Consider the following 21,700-nt stretch of genomic DNA (forward strand, 5'->3'; position numbering starts at 1 on the left):
AAATTAATATAATATATAACATATATATAACAATATATATAATATAATAATAACATGGCAGGGAAACAGAATCAATTGCTACAAGCAAATTGTTTTCTACTAAAAGGTACAAATATCCGCTTTAGATATTTTGGTATTTATTTTCAGTATTTCAGCTACATTTTAGAGTGGATCAAGCTCCTTGAAAAAAATGTGGTGTGAGCATTTTTACGATTTCTTGGTAAATTCCATATCATAGATTTATGTGTTGATTTTTGGCAGTAGTTTCAATTTACTGACTCACAAAAAAATATCCTTATGTTTCATATAGCAAGTGCATACACAAAGAATAAAAAAAAATAATCATACATGAACTGGAAACCCCGTCTATCATATATATTCATTACCAGAAGGGACTGAAGGAGAACAGCAAAGTGCGCAGTTCTTGCCAAACACATTCATATGTGTTCAGCAAAACCTGCTGAACACTTTTTTTTAAATGTTCAACAAAAACTGAATACAAGCCAAACTAGTTCTGTAGACACAGATTACTGACAAACCACCTCTTCCTTTAAAGTTACTTGCAGACTGCATTATATTCTTTCTAGCAGTGTTGGTCCTGATACGCAAAAGAGCCTAACTCATTCTTCATTTGAATAAACTTAATATTGCTTAGCTATCTACTGGTGATGATGGAGACAGAAATTACCACACACACCCCATACCCAGACAAACTGTGATGTTATCTCTTATGTACCCAAGACACAATAGGTAGAAAGCTGGCATCAGCTTATAGATACAAGAACAGTCTGGTTAAAATATTTCCTATAAATGACTACACTGAAATGTAAGTATCTTAAATGGATTTTATGGAAATATTATGATACAGAATAATTCTGATTTAAATTTTATTAAAACCAGTAAAGTTGAAATGGCCATAAAAAATAATCATTATAGGTCTAAAAGAACAATAATTACTAATTATTTAGTTTGGCATTTTCTTGCTTAAAGCAATTTATAATTTTCCATATACAATGCCCATTTTCTACATGAAATAAAATTGATCCTCACTACTTTGAAGCTAGTACTAACCATTAAAAAATCATATTATACATTCCAGTGGCTGTGTCTCTAGGACATATGGTGCCCAGAGTGTGAAAATAACTCTGGAATCATTTTACTTAGTTATTAAACAATTATATTCATGTTCTTCTACAGCTAAAAGTAGGTTTATCACTTCTGTTACTAAACTAAAAATATCTATTATTTATTTTCACTGGCTGAGAACCTCAACATGACTGATATACGGATTCTAATTAGAATAATATTTTCTGGAACTTGAATGCCTGTTGTTTTCCAGCTTGAACAAGATTTGAATTTGAAGAACATACACTATGTTGTATATATGTAACCTGAAACAATTTTCTACCTTAATAGCCACATGGCAGCATTTGAAAATTGGCAATTATTCATTTTACCATGGGCTGGAAGAGTGAAGTTCTCATCTGTGAAGAATGGCATAGTAAATCATGGATTAGCAAAGTCGGGCACTCTCTGTGAAAGTATTTCCTTTAGCTTGTACCTAACATATCTAATATTCAATATAGCTCTTCTCTTGACTATAAAAAAAAATATGTGAACTTTATGTAATTTCTTCTCCCTGAAAGAATATATTTAAAAATCAGGGAACTAATCGTATTAATACAGATTTCACTCAGTAGAGTCTGAACAGAAAAGCTCATTCATATTCCCATAGCCTTTTAACAAGTTGTGACAACTTCACACAGCCATTATAAGGACTGCTTAATAAAAATTTTGTGTTCAAAATAAAATAGCTAGACTGTGTTTAAAAGAATACACTAATCTGGATTTTTCAGCAAAGCCATAAAGAGTAGAATGAATACTTCTTGTTTGTCAGTATATAAAAATGATGTCTTTAGACTAAATTGTCTGTTTTTTCCGTGACCTAAGGGGAAAGAGAGATACTTCTGTATGATAACTCATCCTGTCTTCGCACAAACATACAAGACAGTTGCAAGGAATTGCTCTCTGGAAGTTCCTCTTAGTCTCCCTCTAAAATCTATACAGGGACACTATATATAACTTTTACCAACACAACACCTGACTTTTTGATAGCTGAAGTCAAAAAAGGCAAATCCCTCTTCTCACACCTGTGGTAGAAAATCTTAGTGTTCCGCCGCGCCCCCCCGTACAATTTTGGCTTGAAACTAGGCACCCAGTTAACATTCTTGCTGCATGATGGGAGCAGTTAGTCTTACATTCAAGATGCTGCGTTACAATTGCTACACTGTCAGAGACATCTTAGTGTGTTCTATCTAGAAGGCTGACAAGGAGTCCAGACTTCCAGTCTCTCCAGTAATAGCATTAGATCTCTGGTGTGGAATGAGGAAGGTTGCTATCAGGTTACTAGGCAATCAATACAAGTGTGGGCAAGATTTATAACAAAGGATAAGGGTAAAGAGAACATTGTTATAGAGTAGTTTTGATGATTAAATAATGCCTTAACCCAGAAGCAAGCCTTTTATTATTATTTTTTCCCCTATCCATAGGAAACTAAACAAGAACACTTGAATTGTTCCTGTTGAGACAGAGGTATCTAAACATAGCCAATACCAGTTCTGCATATCTCCTGGGTATAGTTAACTACTAGCACACGATAAATATTCAGATTTTTATGTACTCTAAACGACTCAGTTCTTTATGGATTATATTTATAGTCTATAGAGTATACAGAAATAAAAGTGTTAAAAATTTACATGCTTAAGGACTACTTAGAAAAATATTATATGTAATATTCTATACCTGAGTAGTGGTTGCTTTGGATAAGAAGGTTGGTCACTGTTTTGGCATGACTGAGGTTTCTTTGTGACTTGCTTATAAATATTCCTTGCAGTTACTCCAATCCATAGCATAGTAGATAGAGTAGAATAATGCAGTACTATGCCAACCTAAAACAAGAGCAGATAGTTAAGCAAGTTAATAAGTATTTCTAACCAGAGAAGGAAAACACTTTAAAAAAAAGCAGGCAGAAACTGTTAATTAATAGATATCTGTAAAACCAAATGGTATGTTATGAAATCAAGACTGTAAAGACATTTATAAAGAACATGATTAATTACAATTTTTTATACCTGGATTTAAAGTGATGCAAAATGTGGTTTGTTTTGCAAACTTTGTTAGCTTATTGTGACAATGCAATTTAAAAAATAATGACAGCATTTTTGCTTGCTATTATAATATTTTCTTTAATTTTTTCATCAATATACATTGTGATATCTTGTTGTAGTTCTGTCTCAGCTATGTGTGTCACAGCCAAGGTTGACTTCTTGTATTGACTAATTATTTGTCTGGGATCAGTGATAGTTGCCTAAAAAGCAGATTACTTGCAGGCATATTTTGAGGAACTTATAAACTTGGCCAGACAATTTTTAAAACTAAATCAGAGATCTTGGTGTCATCCCTCAAAAGGAAATGCAAACTCTCAATAGTGTTATTATCACGATGTCTCCAAGAAACTGGTGTGTTTATCATTGAAAGTAAAATAAAATACAGACACCTTTAAAATACTACCATCTTTGTTATGTTAGTAATTGTTATTCATTACTATGGAAACAGTAATTGGAATTTTATCCAATCTACAGTGCTTTATTACATCAGCTAAGTCTCCATCTGATTATATAAAATGAGGTTACCTTTGAAGCAATAACCTGACATTTTGCAGTGACAAGTAAAATATTGGTATAATTGGAGACCACATAAATGTTAAGGAATACAGAGAATTGGCTAAATAAAGCTAACACAAATCTATTATAATGATTTATTTGAACCAGTGTTCATTTTTGCTCAACTTAGAATAACTGACGGATAAAGGAAAAAAGAAATCCATGACTTTTGTTTATATTTAGTAACATATCACAAAACTTGAACACTGCAGCAAATATCATCAACAGAATACCCTTTGTAATTTTCTCTGGGACTTGTCTGACACATTAGACAAGAGAGCATAAAGCCTTCATAGCTGTTGTCGCTTGAGGTAAAAGAAGCGGAAATAAGAGAACGAGACAACTTTGTACCATCAGCTGGCAGACATTGCCAGTTCAGTGGCTAGTGCTGTCTGGACTTAGTTCATGTGCAGCTTGCAGCATTTCTGTAGGGACACAGTGAATATATATTCCCTATGAACTGAGGGGAGCAAAGGAGTAAGACAGGAAGGAGAAAAGGGGGAGGAGAAAGTGAAAAGAAGGTGGCAGAAACCAGAAGAAAGAAACTAGAAAAAAAAAAAGAAAAAAAAAAAAAAAAAGAAAAAAAAAAAAAAAGATAATTGGTTCATCACCTCTTCCTCATTTCAGCACAGCACTGTTATTATAAATTCTGTAATTATTCCATACAAGTATGCCAAAGGCTTGATAAGATGAACAGCAAGGATGAATTCTGTGTGAGCAGACACCAACATGTGAAATTCAGTGTATATAGCCATATATTCAGAAAACGTGAGCCTCTTGAGAGAATTAAATTCCTAAAATAGCATAATCAAATAATTTTATTGAACTTTGCAGGAGACAACTGAACTGAATGGACAATATTGCTATGCCACACCTTAGTCACACTACCTTTCTCCACACTATGCCTATATTTCAGCAACTTAGTTGCTTCTGATAGACAACTCAAGCAAACACAAAAAAATAGAAATGTGTTCAGCTTCTGTAATATCTTTTCAGCAGTATGTCTCTTTTTCTTTCAAAATAAAGTTCTCCACTTGCATTTTTTGCTTAAGGCAAAAGAGGATATATCCTGATGTTACAGGACCTCCTGATGACTGATGAATATGAAGGACAATAGTGACAATATGGAGATAAAACATACAGGACACTTAACAAAACGTGGAATTTGGAAGTGTGCACCAAGCTTTTATACTAAAATCCAAAGGAAAGGGTACTCTTTTCTCCTTGTGGAAATAATTTTTTCTGGACTAGAATTTTTGTTCTTACTCATTAACTAATAATCATTAGAAAAGGAATGCTTGTCTCACATCATCTTGAAAATTCAGTAATTCGGTTTCAAAGTGGTGGGCTCAGCCCTCTGACTCTTCTTTCCCCCTATTTCCACACTGACAGCACTCATGACATGGAGATGTATTTCCCGCACTGTTGCACTTACAGGTTGTGGCTTTATGCTCTCTTGCCCCCCTCAGTGGGACCACCTCTTTCTAGTTGTCTTAAGCTAGGTAGACATCTGAGCCCTATGCTATGAATACGAGGTAACAGTTCATGACATCCAAAACAAGGTTAACAGAAAAGGAACAGGACAAAGTTATTTCTGTTCAGTAAATTCTCACTTAGATCCATTAGCAAACATAAAACTTAGGTTTATTGCACTAAAGATCCAGGGTATGAGTTTATCCGTGTATAACTTGTTACTGGATTTGTGCCTCTCTCTGTAAAGCTTAGGAGGCCAACAAATTGATACAAATGAAATATCAAAATGTTCACTTAAAACTATCTGATGATAAACTTAAAACTGTAAAAGGGAAGTGGAGGTTCTGGTCAATGAAAATTGAATGAGAGTCAGGAGTGTGCCCTGGCAGCTAAATGGGCCAGCCATATTATGGATCAGGTGGATCAGGCACAGCATTGCTAGCCAGCTGAGGAAAGTGATTGTCCTGCTCTGCTCTGGTGTGGCATCACCTTGAGCACTGTGTTTGGTTTTGGGTGCCACAATATAAGGACATAAAACTGTTTGCATCCAAAGAGGGCAACAAATATGGTGAATGGTCTAGAGGGTGAGACATATGAGGAGCGGCTGAGGGCACTTGTTTTGTTCAGCCCAGAGCAGAGGAGGCCTAGGGGAGGCCTCACGATGGCTGCAGCTTCCTCACGAGGGGAGTGGAGGGGCAAGCGCTGAGCTCTGCTCTCTGGGGACAGCGACAGGACCTGAGGGAACAATATGGAGCTGGTACAGGCTGGGTGTTAGGGAAAGGTTCTTCGCTGAGAGGTTGGTCAGGCACTGGCACAGGTTCCCCAGGGAAGTGGTCACAGCACTGAACCTGGAGGAGTTTGAGAAGTGTTTAGACAACGCTTTTTAGACATGGTTTCATTTTTTGGGTGGTGCTGCATGGAACCAGGAGCTGGATGTGTGGGTCCATTCCATCTCATGATTCTATGATCCTACCTTTGCTATAAGCGGGGCTTACCTTCACTGCAATGTAAGTTTCACTAAAATTGTGTGGGAAGGGCTATGTTTTGCTTACAGAACAGGGGTTATGACTGAATATGTTAAAGGTATGATGCTTATTTGTAAGAAGGCTTTCCACTCACAAGCCAAATGATACAGAAAGAACTATCAAGACATATGCATTGAAGCCAGCATTGCACCTAAATCTGCTTAATAACAGTAGTTATTATGGGGAAAATTTTCTCATTTCCCTGGACTGTATTCCTAGAACTGGGGATAAGCACCAGCCTACTGAATAAAAGTTTGCAGTTTTCTGCAGTAAGAAGATGCTGTCTTTATGTGCTCCTTCAGCAAATTTCAGTACCCCAGAGGTTAGAAGTTCCACACGATGCAATTGCCATGGGAATGACCAGAATACAAATTTATGCAAAACATCCTGGCACAAAACAAAAACAAACAAAAACACTGCCTTACGCAGCTCTAACCTACACATAATTTTTTCCCCTTATTTTTTTTTTTTTAATTTTATTTTTAATATTTCAGATAAATAAGGCTGTCTCAGCCAGTTCTATTTAAGGGAAGGTATGGATATTCACTAACATTCTGATTAAACAATTAATCCTTCACAGAAAGAAAATAAAATCTTTTCAGTGAAATGGAAGGATTTCAAAAATTCCTTGTGGTTTCTAACACCAGTGGAAATATGTCGTGATCTTAAAGCATTTAGCCTTAGAACAAACCCGTTCTCACTTCATGGTTAGAAAATTCATAGCAAGAAGTTGAGACCCAAAAATGAGATGGGTCTCACCAGGAAGGGACCAGGAAGTACAATCTTCATCATGCACATCTAACTCCACAACATGAAAACTCTTTCAGTGTCACTGGTCGCTGCAAGCAAAGTTTCTAGCCACTGATACTCTTGCTAGAACATATGATTAGCTCTGTTCCTCTTTTGGGAGAGCTAAGCAGTGCAGCATTAAAGACCTCTCAAAATCCTGTATATAGAGTATACTTCTATATCTCTTGAGATGCCCTAAATGGCATACTCAGAAATACTCTTTTCTCCTCTTTCTATAATATTTTTTTTTATCCATGTATCCAGAGCTCCCATCGAAGTTGTGGCTCTTAACTTCTTAAATCAGTAGGCCACGAAGTGATCATGCTACCTAGTCTACTAGGATTAAAAAAAATCAAAAATTCTGTCCCTTAAAATAACCTTTCTGTCTCCTGAGTCTTGTGCCCCTAAGCCTACTTATTCTTCATGCTTCAACATGTGTAGTGGGACTAACCATTTCATCCCCTCATGGCCATAGCCTCAGGGCTATGATGCTTTACAGGAAAATAGGGGGTGCCCTCACTCTTTCAGACTGAGGGTACAGAACCAATGCCTCCCACACTGTGGAGAGTGATCCAGCTACAGTTGTGTCTGCCTCCATCTCATTCCTTACAGGAAAGGAATAAGCCTTCTTCCCTGCCCTTTGAAGGATAGTAATCTGAGGGCCTAAGCAAGGGAGATAGAAGGGATTGGCTGCATTCTCCACCAGTTGGCTCAAGCACCTTTCTGTCTAGTGTAGTGTCTCTGAATCATCTCATTATGCTGTTCCTAACACAATCTTTGCCTTGCAAATGAATGATTTTGGCATAAACTCAAAGCTCTGGATTCTACGTGAACAGCCAGCATTCAGTGACACTCAGAGTCAGATTTGTGGGTAATCTCAGTCTGTAGATATAACCTAATTCACACAGGAAATCTGTGAAGCAATTAGCTCTTCCAGACCAGCATTCTAACATCAGTTTTCTTTATAAATCACAAGTAAAGACTGCATAGCAAATATGTGAGTGAGACTGTCTATACAAAATCCTCTCTGAAATTGGTATGCAGATTTAAAAGTAAGTTTTTAGATTTTTAGATTCCAGATAAAGATAAATATCTTACTATCTCTGAAAATACATTTTTTAATTCAATTACTTTGCCTTCAAGGAGATATGAAGATTCTTCCAGCTATCTATCAGAGAAAATTGGTCCATTTCTATAGTATTAATTCCTGCCACTTAAAATTAGCCTGGGCCACATCATATAGAGGGAGAAGGTGATCCAAATGAAGTAATTTTAAAACCATCCTTTTTGGTTAATTATGAAGAAAAAAAATAACCCAGTCTACTACTTCACTTGGGTAAAAATGTTGCAGTGAAATTTTTGTGAAAATTTTAGGAATAATTACAATTAGAAAGGTAGAGGTTCAGTGGCTTTGGCACCACATGTCAGCTGTTATGTCAGAAAATGCTTGCACTTGGAAGATTCCCTTATGCACTCAGGAAACCTAAAGTGCAAATTACATTACTGCAAGGAGAAGCTGTGTTTTGAATTTGAACAGGTGGAAAGATACCTGTACTAGAGCAACACTGATGAGGTCACATGCATGATATAACTAACATTTTAGTGCTGCTTGAAACAATAATATTTTTATAAATATATTCTTAAACTCTAATACCAGCTTTTTTCCACAAACTCAGACCTGACACATGACCTCATAGCAGCTGCACAGATGTACCTTTCATTGGTCTGAGTGATTCAAAAAAATTCTATATTCAATGGGCAGAAGAAAAGGAGCACTTTGCATCCCACCCCTGCTTAGGCAAACTATGGGAAGCATTCAAATATGTGAGTTTCTCAGGAAACCATTAGGAAATCTGATCTCTCTTAGCTTTGGCACCCTGAAGGATAAACCACAGGGTAATCCTCTCAGGGTTACCACAGGATGAAACAGGCACTGGTACTCACAGAAGTTTGAAGACAGTCAATGTCATTAGGCAAGAAAAGGTCCATGGTGGGGTACAATGTTCTGGTAGTAAACATTTGTTCAGCCTGTGTTGCCAGCTACAGGAGTCTTGTCTTAGATTACTCGGACTGTTGCATCAGTCAGCCCTACCGTATTCCATCAATTTCTACCAGGAACCAGAGAATGGTGTGTGTCTTGTGTGTCCTGTATCTTTGCTGTACCTTATCTTCTGACAATGTCTAAGTGGCATGATGTCACATCAATAAATAACTTAATGAAACTGATTAGAAAGCATATGTGGATCCATTCAGTTTCCCTAAGTATGCACGTTTCTCAGCATCTCAGGGCTGCCCCTGTACCATAGCACTATACAGTTGTCACTGATAATGCATTTTATGAAGATACTCCTGTAGTTTATGTATTACTCAACACATTATTAATAACTCATTTATCTTAATCAATTTTTCATTATTACTGCTAACACTGCATTGTTACCATGCAATCTGCAAAGTAAATAACCAGACAATGATTCTAACAACAGATGGTCATTTGTGATCGTGTAATTACACGGCCATGGCTGCCCTACAAACTCATCTTCTACCCTCACTTGCAAACTGCGGATAAAGACAATGGTAAATGATATTTCAATTTGATAGAACTCCCAGATTAATTACAATGCAATTCACTAGATATTGTGAGATAAGTATCTCAGAATAATTTCATGGACAGCTGTGTCAGTTAAATGAAAAATGATGTAATGTACATATGTAGACTTTATAAACAGAACATTGTAAGTGCTTACAGATCTACTGGTGCTGTTTACAGATGGTCATGCACAAGTATACACAAAAACTTTCCAGAGCATCTCACTGAAAACTAGAGTAATAACTCTTAAACTGAAAGTTGTTTGCTGTCTATCACTGGAACTCACGGGAACATATAATCTATTTTTAAAAAATTAATTTTATGTTTCATAGTGCACAGAAGTTGGAGTCAATATACTTCCTTCCTTTAGTCTTTTGTATCTCATTTTCCTCTAACTTCCCCATATAAATAGGTTACCTTCTTATGCAGTAAGTATTGTAGTAATAACTCAGACCAGCATTCTGAAGCAAATTTATCTAAAACCTTCTAAAATTTTAAAATGACAGGATAACACAAGTACAAAATATTATTTCACAAATAGCCTTAAAATTCTTCATTCACTTATTATGAAGATTCAAAATATTCTATCAACTTTTAAAATAAATCATATTTATGATTTCACAAAAGCCTGAAGATTACACTGCAACAAGTATAGGTGTATTGTCTATATTTGCATCAAGCAATAATAGTGAAACAACCATTCATTGCTTTATAATTTCATAAATATATAACACAACAATTTATACTGAAAAGTTTCCTAGTTATGTTATTTTCTTGTTTTTCTTAGACAGGAATTATTCTGAGTAAGATATGTAGCTTGCTGTTTATTATTCCTTGTAACTATTCAGTTTGAACTTTATATCTCAGAAAGTGTTCAGGTAAAAATTGTAAGATGATTTTTTACACACAAATACAGAAAGTCAATTAATTATGTGCTACTGTTTTCAGTATGCTTGCTGAGAATTAGCAGGAGTGCTTAGATGAGTAGTGCTATGATTTTTTCTAATAATAGAAATTTTACAAAGTTTTTTTTTTTTTTTTTTTTTTTTTTTTTTTTTTTTAATTCAAAGTGTGGACATTGTTGCGAGCCAAGAAATAACTTGTTTTAGTTTAACAAACCAAATGGCCCCTATGCTTACAGTAGCACAAGCCATACCTGCTCTGTGCATCTCTTTATGCTATACCCCTGGAAAGAATGGAACTATGAAAGATATGAAATAGTCCATAAATCTTAAGTGTACTGTGCTTCGTCTCCTTACTGTGAGCTGTAATTAAAAGACATAATCATGCTATAAATATTAGTCTACCCAAGCAGACACTTAGGGATGCCAGCACCATCCTCAGATAAATGGCATAATAATGACTTATCATTAAGGTTAGAAAAGACTTATTCTAAAGAACTTAAAATCCACAGACAAAGTATGAAAAGAAAAAGAACTAACAATATTATGTTAAAAGATACAATTTCAAGTTTTAATTATCTAATAAGAATTACTTATTATATTAAGTATATTAAGGCACATACTTACAGCTTGACATATAATTGGGTATTTAATGCGATTGATTCCACCAGCAAAAACAGCAAAGGTAAGAGCAGTATGGAAACAAAAGTTGAGAAGCATGTGCCATCCTTTTCTGCTTATTCGGATTGTACTGTTGAAAAAAAAAACATTTAAAAATGAAAAAGAGCATACCGACTATGCAAATTATACTTTGGAAAAATGCTTAACATGATATAATTAAATTCACTGATTCCTGAATACCTACACAGCAATATGCTTATAGAACACAGTCTAATTTATACAGCACTGAAGTCAAAAATAGGGGACATAAAAAGGGTCTACTAATTTAAAGGTTTCTCCATCAAATCAAGCATCTAAAGAAGAGTGAGAAAAGCAAAAGGCTTATTGCATAACTTCAGATATGCAGGTTTAACAAGACATCTCTAAAGAATTAAATGGAAGCTGAAGATCAGAAGTCATTGCATTAAGTTCACTTAATTAATATTTAGCAGCTTCTACAGTACAATACTCTTTTAAATTGCTAATGGTCTTTAACAGAAGTATGCAGTTAAAATGACATTTATATAAATCTTTTATATAAAAGAAAACACAAGTTTTCTAAAACCAAGAAGACTTAAAAGTTGAAGAAAGTTTCTTTTACCCAATGACAGTAGCCAAATCTTTCAACCAAACCAATACCCGTGTAGCTGTCCTAGGTGCTGCTGTTTTGCTATTTCAACAGAATTTGCCAGACAAAACTTTGATAGTGCCTGTGGTTTTATATTAAATTGTCAAGTTAGAAGTCTTAAGAACTATACACAGACCATTTAGAAATACATCTCAGGAAAGATAAAGTTTGGTAAAGGTTAATATAACTTTTTTTTTTTTTTTGGGGGGGGGTGGGGGAAGGGAGTTAGGGATGGGGGGGTGTCTTCTCTGGTCTAAATCATGTTGACAATGTTGCCATCCAGCAGCAATTCACAACATTTATCTTCTCAGTAAGGGTTAGAAAAATTGCAGTATCTCAATGTAACTCCGATCACTCTAACATAAGTCCTTTAAAACTGGATTCTTACCTGTGATGGACAATGTAGGTGATAATGGAAGCAAACAGGCACAACAACATAACTGCAGTACATGCATATACCACAGGGTGCAGAAACTCCCCTGGGTACTGGGGGAAAGACAGCACTGTCTTAAAATCCTATGGAGAAAGCAAAATGATTTAACACTGTTAGGCATGTGTGAAACTCAGACTTCATTTCAATATGACCTGTCATTTCTAGCTGTTTCCTCTCTAGAGCAGGAAAATAAGATGATGAACTTTTTATGTAGATACAGTTCATGAATTTACATTGACATCAGACTGCTCCTTCCTCATCTGCATACACTTTGCAAGAGAAATTAGCCTTTTTGTATAAGCAGACATATCCTAATTAAAAAAAAAACAACAAAACAAAACAAACAAAAAAAAACTGAAAAAGTATACAGAATATTATATCTTGCAGGCTTTAGTAATATCTGTTCCTTCAGATAACATGAACTTTATGCATGTATTTTACCAGGATATTAAATACAAAATATCAAATTACCATAAAGGTCTCTAAATGGCATACAGACAACTTCAGAAGAACCACTCAAAGGAATGAAAGCCCTAAGATTACATCCAAAGTATTGACTTAGCAGCTCCTATATTCAAATACCATCCCCAGTTGATGCACCCCTTCTGACCCAGTGACCTTCATGCTTAGAAGCAAATACTCTACTACCTATACAAATTCAAAAGTAGTTTGACAGCTATATTAACAGAAAAGTAAAGATCTGCGTATTTCTTTTGGACCTGCTAGTGTCTACTAACAAAATTCTTCATAAAAAAAATCAAGAAAAACATTAATATCTTTGTGAAATTAACCATATTAATTTCCCATTCTAAAGTACTGGATCTCACAATGAAGAAATAATAAGAGAGCTAAGTCTGCAGGTGAAATGGATGGAAAGCAGGAGACTGTTACAGAAAACAGTGTCTTCACACTGTCTGAATTAAACAAAACATTAGATTTCCACTGTAATACACTAAGCCACATCTGTTTGTGGCACTACATTTCTGGAAAAAAAAAAAATATATATACATAACTTATCACACAAGTGCAAACAAAGTATTATCTGTATGCCAATTTCCATGGGCAACACCATTAACTGTGAACTGTGCACACAGGAACACACACACATCCTAGCACAGAAAAATGCAATATTCAAAAAAGCTACTAAAATACAATCCAGGAAATACTAACACTGAAAATAATGACAAACTGTTTTATTTATTTGTTTGGTTTTTAATCTTATTGAATTTGATTTTTTTTTAATTTTAATTTTTTTGAAAAAAAAAAAATCAAAATTGAAATTTCAATTTTAGGTTGTGGTGGAGTTTAGCTGCCCAGTAGGGCAAAACCATCACACTTGGAAGAAAATATAATTTTCTTGAGGTGAAATTTCTTCTTGGATACTGGGACGTTAATGCTAGTACTTTTCTTTTTTTTTTTTTTTTTTTTTTTCTCTTCAATTACATTTGCATGCAGAGAGCTGCTTTCCAGCACCGTTTGTGTATATGAATTTGTCCATGTACAAGCAGCTAACATTCATGAGTACATGCAATTATTAAATTAGGGAACAAGGCACAGTTTGGTTTACCTCCCAAGTAATATATGCTGTAGTAGTCATTATTTTTCTTTGTAGCAGCTTTAAACTTCCAAAGAGTGATTGTAGCAGTTTCACCAGATGTGTATTAATTTCAGACATAACCAGAGCAGCTTACAACATATATAAACAAGAATATCAAAATGAACAAATAGCATGAACTAGATAGCAAATCATCATCACAGCCTTCTATCACAGAGTACCACAGTACTCTTCAAGTATTTCCTCAGCTAGTGTGTGTCCCTCAGTTTGAACTCAGTTAAATTTGTTCAGTCATTTGTCCCATACACAAGTACTCTCCGAGCCCTGCTGAGTATGCCAGGACTCAAAGTCAGTGATAGAGTCACTTGTCACAGAGGTAATCTTATACTGTCTCCTAATATTTTTGCAACTCTTCACCACATTTTTTTTTGACAATTAATTAACCATTAATTAACAATTAACAATTGTTATATTGGACAATTTAACAAGAAATACTCTGCTGAAAGTGTTTACTCTTACTAATATAATCATGTTTTGGTATACTAATATAATCGTGTTTTGGTATACTAATAGCATAGTTTGTTGAAATTTTAGATATATACTTGCTTCACTCTGTATTAAGAAACCACACTATAACACCGTTGCAACAGTGAAGTTATTTAAGTCAATATATATCTTGGACACTTCTGGAAGAGTCTGAAAAATTACGAAAATCATGAAGAATGAAACACACTGAAGGTACACATTTATCTAGCAACAAATGAAAATTACTTTGCATCATGTGGCATCAGTCAGTGTACTAAAGAATTATCTTTTATATAGTTTAAATGCAAGTATCAGCCAATCACTATGTTTTAATACTTATATAAAAGAAAATGCCATATGTTTTACAGGAATACAGACGTTTTGCATGCAGAAGAACCAAGAACAACTGGCAACTTAAATCTAATTCCATTTTTAAATCTTCATTTTTATCTCTTTTCTAATCTTGTACAGCAATTAAGTGGTAAAACTTTTGAGTATTATAATGTGTTACATGTATTACCAATGTAGAATATATTTTTAAAGATTTTTGTACTGATTTCATTACAGATATGCAATAGATTCATCTTGTCTGCTTTTTAATGACAATTAAATCTTATTGATTTGTCAACTTCCCCTGAGTAATCCTCCGAGGAAGAGAGCATGCAGAAAACACAGTTTTATTTTGTTTTGTTTTGATGCTGTATGCAAAGCAGCATAATTGCATGTTAGATTTAAATAAGGCAGGTTTAGTTTATTTTCTGGAAGTGACCGAAATGGTGACAGTACTGAAAAAAAATGGGAATTATCTACAGGAAAATGAATACACACAAAACTGTTACCTTTACAAAGGAAATGCTGTGTACAACTCCAAGACCAGTAAAATACTGTCTAATGAGACATCATCATTCATTCACCCTCATAATATTATGTGGTGTAAATACCACGGTAGCTCACAAGGCATGATAGAAATTAGTGATGGAAATTAATGACAAAAGATATTTTATCAGCTATTTTGTCCATCGATGGGAATTACAAAAATATCAGAGTGCAAGTGGGACTGTTTCACTTGAGTCTTCAAATGCAAAAATCAACTAAAATAGACACATCTCTCCTGATCACTTAAAATTAAATATGGAAGCATAAAAAGGTACAGACGAATTACATGCCACGGGCATCCCTGAGATATCTAACAACAGATGCTGAGAAAGGTGAAGGGAAGATATGGTGAGCTAGTATTAAATACCTGGTACTTCCACGAAATCATATATGTTAAAAAACTAGAAATCTAGTTTGTGTTGTAACTTTTTAAGAATCCATATACTGATATTAGATTATATGTTTATTTTTGATATATTTCTTATAACAATATAACTAAGAAAGTATAATCTAATTGTTTTTTGTGTTTAAAGCACGATACTTGAAATTGTTTTCCCCAAGGAATTCATATCCACATGCCCCAGAGACTTAAAAAGAGAAGTGCATTTGAACAATCAGTTACAGTGAGAGTTAGATTCCTCATACTTAAGCAAACCAAAAATCAGTTAGGTGCCAAAGTCTGTTAAGATGCTTAGCAGCACCACAATAAGGAAATTAAGTGAAGAACTGGGTCACTACAAGGAGCTGAAAACACTGCAATGCACACTGAGTGGAGCAGCTGATATGCTAGAAGGCAGAGTAGCCATTTGGTGGAATCTCAAGAGGCTGGAGGCATGGGCTGACGGGAACCTCATGAAGTTCATTAAGGAGAAATAAAAGTTTTCCATCTCTGGGATAGAGGAACCCTGACAGCCGTACAGTTTGCAAGACAAGTGACTGGAAGCCAGCTTTACAGAAAAGGATCAAGGGGTATTGCTGGACAATAAGCAAATCTGTGGTGAGCCCCTGTGTCATGTACCATTAGCCACCCATTGGGCTGTATTAGAAAACCACAGACAGCAGGTTGAAGGAAGTGATTATTCTCTTCTATTCAGCATTTCGAGACCAAATCTCAAGTAGCGTGTCTGCTTTGGAATGCTTCAGCACAATGAAGATGTTGAAAAAATGGAAGTCCATTAGAAGCAACCAAAACAATAAGGTGGCTGAAGACCTAGATCCTAGGGCTTAAACTTACATCTCTATCACCCAAGAGTTGGGCCATTTTACTGAGCTCCTTTACAGTCTGGATCCCTTTACACCGTTGTGGAAGCTGTACCACTGAGAATGGAAGATCCCTTAAAGCAACAGAAAGCAAGAGCAAATAGATATAAAGAGCTTGAGCCAGAGGCCTGCTTTGTTATAAAGTTAGGGCATTTTGAAGGACATGAACCTGTATTTTTGTTCCCAGTGCCAAGCTACCTTATGCATTTTACAGCACACAAAAAAATACATACTATGCAGTATAATTTAATGAAAAGTAGATATAATCCAAGGAGAAAAGAATTAAAGAGATCTTGCTCTTATGATTATACTCACTTTAAGGCTTTGTACAAAAGATTAGAACGTTCAAAATATTCTGGAAAAAAACAGAAACCTTCTGGGAAGTTGATTTCAATACAGTGCACTAGGCCTAAGCACTGTTTGCTATGTGAACAGTACATCCCAGCTCAAAACTCAGGTGAAGAGTGTGCAGATCTTTGCTAGGCCACTGACTGACAACAGAGCTTGGAAACTTAGCTCTACACTACAGGAAGCATCTATAGTTGTTTATCAACAAAAATTACAAAAAGCTTATTCTTAAAACTCCCTCTTTAAAAGCAGCCTGATTTATCAAAGGATTGAATGGCTTTTCAACAGTCTGTTATGGGAAAACCCTGTGTTTCCTATAGGGAAAATGTCAAATACCATAATTATATCAAGCTTCTAAATAACATCTCTGTAATACTTCCCTGACTCATGAATTAATTTCTTGAATGGTTTAACAGGCTGTTTAACTTGGAGAAACCCTGAAACATGGACATTTAGAAGACTATTTTCAGGAGTGGACTTCATGAATAGGTAAAAGAAATCCTGCAATTTTCTCCAGTCACATTGAAAATACTGAAAAGGTAGTATTTGTGGTGCTGTGATCCTCCCAGCTTGGAAAGGCTTCAGTCTTTCAGGAAATGCTCATAAAACAAGGGAAAAATCCTTTAACTCCTTTGGCATGATCCCTTACTAGTACGTTGCCTCTCCACAATTTCTCCTTCACACAATTTTTCCACAAGGAAAACCTTCACACAAGGTTTGCTTCCAGAGTGGTTTCAAAATTTGCTCCATTTTTGTCAGCTTCGTCTCCTCAGCCGTAATTATCGCCAATAGCCATCCACTTTTCCAGTGAATGACTCCTTTCAGTTGCAATAAAAAACAACTCAACAAACAACAAAAGAACAAACAGAAAAGAAACACACCTATGTTATTTGGAAGTAGTAGATATATGATGACAATAAAGGAAAGGAGTTGTTTCAGTTGCAGATGACACCAAGTTAGGTGCGTGTGTCGATCTGCTTGAGGGTAGGAAAGCTCTGCAGGAGGATCTGGATAGGCTGCACCGATGGGCTGAGGTCAACTGCATGAAGTTTAACAAGGCCAAGTGCCGGGTCCTGCACCTGGGGCGCAATAACCCCAAGCAGAGCTACAGACTGGGAGAGGAATGGTTGGAAAGCTGCCAGGCAGAGAAGGACCTGGGAGTGATGGTTGATAGTCGGCTGAATATGAGCCAGCAGTGTGCTCAGGTGGCCAAGAAGGCCAACGGCATCCTGGCTTGTATCAGGAACAGTGTGGCCAGCAGGGCTAGGGAAGTGATTGTCCCCCTGTACTCAGCTCTGGTGAGGCCGCACCTCGAGTACTGTGTTCAGTTTTGGGCCCCTCGCTACAAGAAGGACATCGAGGTGCTTGAAGGAGTCCAGAGAAGGGCGACGAAGCTGGTGAGGGGCCTGGAGAACAAGTCCTACGAGGAGCGGCTGAGGGAGCTGGGCTTGTTCAGCCTGGAGAAGAGGAGGCTCAGGGGCGACCTTATCGCTCTCTACGGGTACCTCAAGGGAGGCTGTACCGAGGTGGGGGTTGGCCTGTTCTCCCACGTGCCTGGTGACAGGACGAGGGGGAATGGGCTTAAGTTGAGCCAGGGGAGGTTTTAGGTTAGATGTTAGGAAGAACTTCTTCACTGAAAGGGTTGTGAGGCACTGGAACAGGCTGCCCAGGGAGGTGGTGGAGTCACCATCCCTGGAAGTCTTCAAAAGACATTTAGATGTAGAGCTTAGGGAAATGGTTTAGTGGGGACTGTTAGCGTTAGGTCAGAGGTTGGACTCGATGATCTTGAGGTTTCTTCCAACCTAGAAAATTCTGTGATTCTGTGATTTTTCAATTTTATGTTTGTTCAACCTATCTCCAAGATTAAAATAAAAAAATGCTAACAATATTTATTAATCCATTTTATCTTAATTGAGAAGAAACATACATAGACTTAAGAATTTTGCTAGTGATTATTTGTCAGATTTGAGAAAATTACTATTGACAAAGCAGTCTTGTCAGGGGAAAAGGATATGCTGTATACAATTACAGTAATATCCATCACTATTGAATTGCCATTCTGTTCTAAGAAAAATGAAGGGAAGAACAAAGGACAAAGTATGTCAAAACATATTTAGCAAATTTTGAAGTTCAATGTTACTGTTGGACATTTTTGTTATCTTCTGAAGAGTTTTTACTCACATGTACTTCGGCTACAGGACACTAGATTGATTATAACATACATAAATTATCTTGAAAAATTAAAATATTGATATACAGCTCTGATCACAAAAGAGCACAAATACATAGTATTTATGCAACAAATATTTATAATTAGATATTTTAAATCTTCAATATTTAGTAAATTATATTTCTAAGCTTCAGAACATATCAATTCATAATGTTACTCTAAATCAGAAAATCAAATTGCAGAGGTTTATAGTTTGATACCTCAGAACGTTTTGGCCACCTCCCAAAAGAAACTAGAGTGAGACGGTCTCTCTTCCAACCTGCAGATACCAGAAGAAAAGACAAAGTAGGGGACTAGCCTAAACACACAGTATATGAAGGGAAAGGCAGGAATAAACCCAGGAGTTTTATTTCACAGTATTTACTCTCACCACTAGGTCATACCATTCAAAAGCTGATCACAAAAAAAGATAGTGCGGTATTACGTCTGGAACTAGTGTTTCATTTCCATCCACTGGCCCAACTCAGAGCACTGTGAAAGTGTGAAAGCAATGTGAGGAAGGAGCTCATATATCCTTCTTTCCAACTCAAATGCCAAACTGTACTCTCTCTCATTGACATCACTTGAACAACTGTCATACAGAGAAATGAAATAGCTCTACATGAATCCTCTCACTTGAAGCATGCTCATGCTTATTAATTATCAATCATAGTTGATAAATCCTTGATTACCATCTTTCTAAAAAAGGACTCTACAAAACCTTTATTTTAACCCTTTTATGGTATCTAAGCAGAAGCAACTTTTATAACAGTTCAGTGAACTTTGTCTTTCTATTTAAAATGATGAGGACCAAAAATGATGAATCAGAATATGTTATGTACTAGCCATAAAATGGACAGCTAGATTAAATGAGTCTTCTATTTCATCTTGTTCCACAGAAGGATACATTATTCTGATAGCACTGTAAACCTTCAAGTTCACTATTACTTTATTGCTGCTCTTCAATTTACACATATTGCTGCTCTTTAGTTTGCTGATATTACCCCAAAACATAATAATCAATTATGAATTTTTATAGCTTAATAGATCTGAGAATTAAGAATAAAAAAAAGTATCATGTTATTCTAGCAAACTTCGTCAGCTACATACTGTATACTACCTATTTTGAACTTGCTGTCCATTTGTTAGTATTTTAAAATGTATTAGACAGGTGGGTGTGAATTCAGAAGAAACATATAGACACTTTATATTGTTCATGTTATAAAATCATAGCTAAGCAGAACAATGAAATACGTTTTCTGGTATGAGAACTCAACTGCCCAGAAAAGTGTAATCTATATCAAAGAGAACAAACTTTGACTTTATGCCACAAAATATAGATTAAAATACTTGAATGAAAATGGTTGAACAAAATGAAGTTACAGAAGTATTCTAATAGCTGTTCAGAAAGCTGATGGAACACATACTTGTGTATATATATATATATATTATATATACAAATATATAAATGATTTAAAATCAGACATCTTTTTTCTTAAAAGTGACTGTGAAATACAAGATAGGGAACAAATTATTCGCTACCGTTATCAATTGCAAAGAAAGACTGAGCCTCACATTTTATTTACTTGTCTTGCACAGATAAAAATGAAAGATGCACACAGGAAGAAAAGCAAACTTGAATTACCGTAACAAAATAACAAAAGTCAGAAGACCTAAAACAGAATTACATACCAGGTACAAAATCAGCATTAAAAGGTACCTCAGCTGTCTTTGCGGTTGCGGAAAACCCAAACTGCTACTTTTTATCTGATATAAATTTGCATTCGGCTTTATAAACTGAAAATTGTGACCCTTATGTCTGTATAGTTACACAAACACAGCAAAAGCATGGAATTGGTTGCAGGCAATTAGTAGGCATTTAATAACTACTCAAAGTTTAAGAAGAAGAGGCTAAACCCAACCATTGAAGGAGGAGGAAGCCATTTTGGGTGTGGCACCTGCAAAGTCAACAGGTGCTTTCTTTAATAAATTTATAAAAGCATCCTGAAAGAAGAATTATGTTTCACTTTCAGGGTAACAAGTGGCTTGGGGAAAAAAGGGAACTCACAAGAGCTGTAGAAAATGAGGGATATTTAATGTCATGAAATCTTAGGAATAGCTCTTAAATTCTGAACAATTCTGGAATGGGTGAAAAAATGTTCAAGTAACTCTGAGAGTAATCAGTTCTTATGAAGTGGACGATAATATCTGCATTTAACTTGTGGGTGCCACAGCCTTGTGCTATGATTGGCTGCCATCTGGGCTCCATCTGACAGCAGCAGATTGGTATTCTCTGCACACGTCCTCGCAATTCCTGTCGCCTGTTTGCTGTCCCTTACACATATACACAATACAGTATTTACTCAACTATAAACATTTCTGTAATGTACACAAGCAGCATCCACAGCACAGTTATGCACCAGCATTTAGGATCAATTTGGTATTAATAATACATATCTGTTTAATCTTTTCTTACAACTGACTTATAATAAAATATTTCATGGTGCAAATATTTTTTCACCTCTATATGTTAGAAACCTTATCATTTTTGTATTTGCTTTCCTTATTTCCCTTTATTCCCACAAGCCATTATTACATGCATAATTTTTTTTTGCTTTCGTTATGGTAACTTTCTGTTAAACAGGATAGTTAAATAACTGCAATGGGAACTGTGAGTGTGACTGAGAACAGACTCAAGCAGGCTGATG

General features: G+C 35.7%; 1 protein-coding gene across 8 annotated transcripts in view; it reads right to left on the reverse strand.

Moving 5' to 3' along the window:
* Positions 1–21,700, reverse strand: part of ADGRA1 (adhesion G protein-coupled receptor A1) — a 284,313-nt gene that overhangs the window by 35,660 nt on the left and 226,953 nt on the right. For all 8 annotated transcript variants that reach the window (XM_084525901.1, XM_084525899.1, XM_084525898.1 and 5 more), the window contains 3 exons: positions 12,175–12,302; positions 11,126–11,249; positions 2,803–2,948 (listed from right to left, as the gene is read on the reverse strand). In XM_084525901.1, the coding sequence (XP_084382027.1) occupies positions 2,803–2,948; positions 11,126–11,249; positions 12,175–12,302 (398 nt within the window). The remainder of the gene's footprint in view (positions 1–2,802; positions 2,949–11,125; positions 11,250–12,174; positions 12,303–21,700) is intronic.

This window comes from Aythya ferina (genome assembly GCF_964211825.1).
Source record: "Aythya ferina genome assembly, chromosome: 7".
Classification (NCBI taxonomy): Eukaryota; Metazoa; Chordata; class Aves; order Anseriformes; family Anatidae; genus Aythya; species Aythya ferina.